Below are 6,953 nucleotides of genomic sequence, written 5' to 3'. Positions count from 1 at the left end.
TTTTTTTTTTTTTTTAATGATACTGTTTCCACAGCAGGGGAAGAGAGAACTGATCCTGAACATACTCCCAGAGAATGAATAATCACAAGAAACTGGCTTAAGCAGCTCCCTGGATCTGGTGCATGATTTCGATTGAGTTTGATTTGATTTGATTTTTTTTTCACAAGTCATCGTTCTCATTTTATTTTCTGCATTTTTTTTCACCTTTTGGGGGATTTGCAAACCGAATTACATGCATGTCCAGTGGGGGAAGGTTTAATTTTGATGATGGAGGGTCGTACTGTGGAGGCTGGGAGGACGGAAAGGCTCATGGCCACGGAATCTGTACCGGCCCGAAGGGTCAAGGTGAATATTCGGGCTCCTGGAGTCACGGCTTTGAGGTGCTGGGGGTCTACACTTGGCCCAGCGGCAACACTTACCAAGGCACCTGGGCACAGGGCAAGCGCCATGGCATTGGCATGGAGAGCAAGGGGAAGTGGGTGTACAAAGGAGAGTGGACCCATGGATTTAAGGGACGGTATGGGGTCCGAGAATGCACTGGAAAYGGGGCCAAGTATGAAGGCACCTGGAGCAATGGATTACAGGATGGCTACGGGACAGAGACCTACTCGGATGGAGGTAGGTGGTGCATTGATATCTTCTCAGCCTGGGCGGTCGGTGGCGTGCGGGTCTGATCCTCCGAGCGGGGACCCTTTGTTTGGGCTGAACTCTGCGAGTTTGCAACCTGCTGGTGGGCAGTGAGGGATGCTCAGACCAGCTTCCTCCAGGATGCAGGGACCAGCCCAGCATGGCACCAGCCCAACCCTTTGCCACAGGTAGCCCCATATATTCAACGGGTCGTGGGGCGCTGTGCTCGTCCCCCTCCTCGCCCGGTGGTTTGGGGAGGGGAGCTGGCTGCGCTGGGCAGTGGGGCCGAGGGACCCCCAGCTCCCACGCCGTGGGTCGGAGGATGGGGTGGCCGTGTTGCTGGGAGAGAGACCGAGTTGCACATGGGATCCGTGGTCATGACTGCACCACTGTAACCTGTAGGATTTGCGTGGAGTGGCTGAAGCAAGCCAGGACGGGGAACTCGAGCGTGTGGGGGGGATCTCGGGCAGATCCATGCAGCTCCAGAGCTGCAAATGCCTTCAGCAAGAGAGTCAGGTGCCTGCATGGCTGCACTGCCTTGCAGCCCCTCCAGCGCAGACCCACACTTGGTAATACCAGGCAAAAGACTTTAATTCAGGCAAGACTCTTACATTCCTAGTTTACGGCTTAATGCTTAGCGTAGGGGCTCAGAGGGATCACAAAAGCTATTCTCTGCCGTCAACACAGCTTAACGAGATGTTGAGGGGAAACTGGGATTAAATAGAAAACAAGAAAACCCAATTGGAGTGATCAGAAATTGCCAGACTAACAAGCTTTAAGGCCAAACTAGGAAAAACAGCTGGTGCTCTGCTGTAAGTGGCTGTATCATCCTCGCTCATGTTCTGTGGCTACTTCCAGCTGAACTGCCACCATAATCCGAGTCCGGCCTACCTGCTAGCAGCCGGGGGAATTAACGGAGGCCGCCCCGTCGTTTTGCTGCTGAATGTGTTCATCCGAAGCAGGCTCGTTCTTCTAGATGTTATCGTTTTCCAGGACTGCTACGTTAAGGAAATTGCAGTGTTTACAGGATGCATCTCAGCCTTCCTGAAAGATGCTGCAAGACCTTTCTCTAGCAAACCTAGTTTGCTGCTTTGGCAGGGAGGCGAGATGAAACCTTACCTGAAGCTGCTCTTTGTGCTTTCCAGGGGAGACGTGGAATGATCTCCTTATCCTAAAGATGATTTTTTACGGRTTGGTTTCTCCTGAAGGCAAATGTAGCTGCAACCTTTTGTTTCATATACCTGGAATAAAGCTGGGAGCTTAGTGGAAAGCTGCTGGGTTTGTGTCTGCGAGCGGCGTAGAAATTCTGACAGCCCTTTGCGTTAGGGTAAAGCTTGGCACAGGAATAAGCATCATCTCCCACATGCAAAAGAGGGGGGACGGTGGTGCTGGTGGGGTTCTGTGTGCTCTGAACCGCGGTGCCGTCCCTCTGCTCCCCTGCCGGCGTGCACAGCCCCCCGGGGACATTTTCAGGAAGGCGGAGGGGAGGGAGGCATCGCACTAACTACAGGTCCATTGCCCTGACTCCAAGGGCTGTGGCGGCGAGGCCGGCCCAGGGTCGGGGCGCGCGCCGGGGGGACCCAGCTGTGCCCCATCCGGGCCGACGCATGCGGCGGTTCGCCGGGAAACCCGGGCGACAGATCCCRAGCGGGGTGGGCTGCGAGCAGGTCATGGTTTCCCAGAACCTACCAGAAGCAAAAAGCTGCTTCTTCCATCTTGGCAGGCCGGTCTGGCTTCTCGGTGTTTGGGACTGAAAATACACGGTGCATGTCTGTTATTTTAGGAGGAGTTAAGAAGATCAGGAGGAAGAAAAAAAGGCCAGCATCTGTAGCAAAATGCTCTCCCACGGAGAGTGTGCAAACCCTTCCGGGATTCGGGAAAGGCTGCGCTCGGGAGAGCCCCAGCGCCGGCGCTCGCGGCGGGGCCCGGGCCGGCGGCCCCGGCTGGCCTCCTGCTGCCCGCGACGGCCGCGTTTCGGCGTGCCGGCCACCGAGGAGCGGCTGAAGCTGCCCGCGATTGCACTTGCGTGAACTCGGTTGCAAATACCCAGGGAGCAAAATACCCAGGTTGCAAATACCGGGCAGGGCCTGTCCCCGGTCGCGCGTCTCCAGTCAATATGGGGTGAAAAAACGCCCGAGCTGGGCACCTGCGGGCTCAGGGGCACTAACCCTTAGGGGACCTTGTGTCTTCGCRCTGGGAAACTGGCCACGTGCGGGCGTCTTCGGGGAGGGCAACTGCAGAGCTGCTGCACAGGCGAGGCGGCTCCTGGGGAGGATTGGAAGGTGTTTCCTCTCCTTGTTCAAAGGGGGAAATGGAGATGGGAGCTTTGCTAGGGGTTTCGAGGCCAGGCCCCGTAGGGCTGCATCGTTCTCCGGGTCGTACGGCGAGCCAAAGCTCCGAGGAAAGCTTGGGCACGTTTTGGGGGAGAGCGGCGGGGGGCTGCTGTGGGTTGCCCGGGGACGTCTCGGGCTTTCTGTGCAAAGCCCAGGGCGTCCGCACGGACGGCGGGGACGGGGCCTGGCATCCCGCCGAGCTCCTGTCGGCTGTGCAGCGCCTGCTCCTGCCCGCGAACGTTTTCCCCTTGACGCTCCAGCTCACSGAGGCATGTGGGGTGTTTTTCAAGATTTTTCAGCTTCATTTTTTGAAACAAAGTTTCCTTGCAGACTGTTGCTGAAAAATAATTCTTACAGAGGTGGAAATCAGAAGACAAGAACCTAAAAACACCGTGTGTTTTAAGACAACTTGATTTTTTAATTAATCTGATTAATTTTGACTGCCTGGARTTGGTAACGCTGATGCAAATGAACGGCCTGTACTACTGTAGACATGACTTGAAGGTGCAAGTATGGGAATGGCACAAACGCCAGGCAACGAAAGGACAGAAAAAGGGGCTGAAGCTGAGAAAAAACATCCTGACCATGGGACGGGGAGAAACCTCTGGGAAATGGGATCTGTGGCTGTGCACAACTGTTGCTGCTCTCGTAGCCGAGAGCTGCCGCTGCGTTTGGTGCTGTGCAACATGCAGAAGCGCCGGGAACGGGCCCAGAGGGAGGCAGCGCCTTGGAGGAAAAACGCTTGAATGGCCAACGCTTATATTTGGGGGGCTGATATGTGTTTTTTCCTCACGAAGACAGATTTCTGCCTTTTATTGTAAGCGCGTAAGCGATCGCAGTCCACGCGTGAGCGTTGCCTTGGCACAGTCGCTGCTTCCCCCAGACCTTTCGCAGAGGAGGCTCCGCTCGCTCTTAACCTACGGCACAGCACCAYGAACTGTCACGAACGAGTGCCGAGCCGGTGCGGAGCTCCCAGGTTCGCAAGCGTTCGCCCGGAGACGATCGCAGTAGCGACACGATTTCCCCTTTATGGCAACGCTTCGGGCGCGCAAGGTGCTTCCCTGGACTGAGGCAGGGATTTCTTCCGCGGGAAATAAAAGCAGGATGTCGTGGAGGCCCCCGGCGGTGAAGGCTGAGTTGTCTGCACCGGGATCGAGCCCCGAGCCCCGGCTCGGGGACCGGCACCATTTCGGGGAGCGGGAGAGCCCTCCGCGGAGCCGGCTCTCGCTCCCGCGCGCTGCCCTGAAGGCGCCGCTGAGAAGTGGGGTGAGATCACCGAGCTTGCCGCGAGGATTAGAGCGCCGGAGGATTAACGGACTAAGCATTAGCCCGATTTCACTCTACTTCGCGAGGGGAGCACATTGCCCACAATAAAGGTGCCGAGCGATACGCTAACGTGTTGAGCGGCCGCAGGCGGAAGCCTGTATTTCTCCTGGCTGCGGGACCCGGCGCCCTGCGAAGCACCGCGGCCGCCCTGAGAGCATTACGAGCCCCGTCGGAATTAGCGATGCTGAGATTTGATTGTCATTATAATGTTTTGCAGCATTTCTCCAAAGGCTGGCTGGAAAAGGCAATTACCGGCGAATGCAAACAAACTCGGGGAAGCATGAGATATAGAAATAACGAGCGAGAAGAGGGAGGGGGCGCTCGGAACAGACTTGCCTTTCGCTGCACACAGAGCAGAGCAAATTGAGCTCCCCCCGCCCATGCAAAGACCCTGAACGCCCGCGAAGCCGCTGCCAGGCGTGCCTGGGTGCAGGCGGGGTCTGCAGGCGTGCTGCTCGCGCGGATGCCAGCCCAGCGGAATTTCCCCATGGGATTTGCTGGAGTGGCTTCTGCTTAACACRATAAGGACACAAACTTGTTTCCGGCCAGTCCTTGTGGACGGCAGCTCGATGCCTGCCGCTGCAGAGGTAGGGCATTGGCTTCAGGCCTTTGCTCCGTGTCTGGCTGTAGGTTTGCCGTAGGCTGTGAGAAGCCACTTAAACCCTTAGTACCCACAGGAGGAGGAGGCAGACGCCTAATTTTGTTAGTGACGTTGCTCCTCAGTCTTGCTCTGTGCCTCAGTTTCCCATCTGTAAAGTGCAAATATCCACAGTCTTTGCAATACCACGGTGCATATTGATGTTTGCCGAGATGCTCAGCTGTGCCAGGAAGRGAAAGTGCAGCTAGACTCTTTGCAAAGTTGTTTTCCGTTGTTGTTGCACCCACCGGGTGGAGGCAGGTCCCTGACTCCGGCGGGAGGCTGCACAAATCCCATCTCTTCTCTGCCGATCCTGGGTCTCGTGCTGCGTCTGCTGGGGGAGGGGGCAGCCGGCTCTGCTGTGGCCACAGCTCCCTGCCCACCTCCGTGCCCACTCTGGAGGGGCAATTCGGGAGCTTGCCTGAGCCCCCCTCAGATTTACCCTCTCCCCATGGCTCTGCTGCCTCCCTGCTGCCAGCCCCTGTGTCTTCTCGTTGCTCCAAGGTCCAGCGCAGGCTGCTCCGGGCTGCGGCGGCGTTCCTGGGCTGTCTGGGGCTGGGTGGCCGGCAGTGGAGAAAGGGAGAAGCAGGAGCAGAGCCCACCTCCAGGCTCTGGCTGCCTGCAAAGCCGCCTGCTAGGGTCCGTCATCCAAACCCACCATCCCCACTGTTTTGTGTGCTTAGCTGGAGGGTCCTGCCAGTCCTGGGTGCTCAGCACTTTAAAAAAATGCAAGGTAACCGTGCTGATACAAGCCACATGCCTCCTTTTAATCATTTAGTATTTGTTGAGCCCCAGCAATGTACTTAATGCTACTCATCACCCAGGCAGAAGCACCGCAGCCCGTGACAGCTCCGCTGTAGTCCTCCTCCTCTCCTCTCCCTCGCTCTCCTCGCCGTGGACGCGCAGACCTYGCCGTGCCCACCGCACATGCAGCCTCGTGGGCAGCGGTGCGACCCGCTGCCCCGTGTTTGTACGTGCACGCCGTCGCTGCCTCCTCGTAAACCCGCTCCCGGGTTCCCTCCCCTGCGCAAGCGGCTGCCGCCGGCGAAGCCTCTGCCGGTGGCGTGGCGGGGTGCGGTGCTGGCGGCGGCGCGGGCGCCTCGGCTGGGCCGGGGGAGGCGAGCTGCCGCTGGCTCCGTATCCGTGCGGCGATGCACCCGTTTGCACGCGAGTTTGCCTTTCCGGGGGTGGGGGGCAGCCGCTTTCCCGACCGGCCGTGAGGCCGACGACGTGGTGGCCCCAGGCCTCCCTTCAGCTCTGGCTGGGCTTTGCCCGCGGCTCGCGGCGCCGCTGCTTCGCTTGCCGCCGGCTCGGCGCCTGGGGACGGCGCGGGAAACGCGAGTCACCCTCCGGCTTTCGCCTGCGGCGCTCCGGCTTGTCCCGCGGCCAGGACGGGTGGAGAGCAATACCTATAAAACCTGCTTCTCGCGGTGTCATTCAAGAGCTCTGCCTAATTATTGTCATCGGAGAGCTTTAATTAATGTGCCGCAGAGCTTACAGGTAAGAGAAGGAGGTGAGCGTAGCAGGAAGGCTCCTTAGCACGAGAAACGAGCGGCTTGTAAGGCCTAATTAATTCTGCTGGGTTTTGAAAAGTGGACGGGAGCTGTGGACAACTCAGGCCGCATTTTCCGAATTTTGCTGAGTTGCAGAAGCAGGCGGGGAATTCTGGATCGCTGCCTGCGTCCAGTACCGGCACCGAAACACGCAGACCTGGCTCCGCTTCAAGGATGGGACAGCGGCTGCGGAGGAGCCGGCCTTTCGGAGCCTGCTGCTCCCACGTTCGCGAACGCCCAGGGAGCCACAGCCGTAGCGCTGCCCGTTGTAGCTGAGCTCGAAAWACCTGGTGTCAACCCGTAATTTGGGGCTATTTGCGTTTTTCTAACTCAGTATTGGTGCTGCGTCAGGAATATTTTCCGAAGCATTTGATGATTCCCCCCCCCCCGAGGTGGTGGTGTGAGAATAGCAGGGATGTGTCCGTAGACCTCGGAGCGCTTTGCGAAGCCGTGGGCAGCCCGCGGGGCCGCGGGGCG

General features: G+C 58.2%; 1 protein-coding gene across 1 annotated transcript in view; it reads left to right on the top strand.

Moving 5' to 3' along the window:
- The first annotated feature begins 6 nt into the window (after nucleotides 1–6).
- Nucleotides 7–6,953, top strand: part of JPH3 (junctophilin 3) — a 44,135-nt gene continuing 37,188 nt past the window's right edge. Inside the window, exon 1 of the mRNA XM_085310144.1 lies at nucleotides 7–618. Coding sequence (XP_085166270.1) covers nucleotides 237–618 — 382 coding nt within the window. The 5' untranslated portion in view covers nucleotides 7–236. The remainder of the gene's footprint in view (nucleotides 619–6,953) is intronic.

Source organism: Rhea americana, unplaced genomic scaffold (genome assembly GCF_003343005.1).
Source record: "Rhea americana isolate MKP2758 unplaced genomic scaffold, rheAme1 scaffold_311, whole genome shotgun sequence".
NCBI classification, from domain to species: Eukaryota; Metazoa; Chordata; class Aves; order Rheiformes; family Rheidae; genus Rhea; species Rhea americana.
Note: the sequence above shows the minus strand (reverse complement) of the source record. Positions and strands in the feature narration are given on the sequence as shown.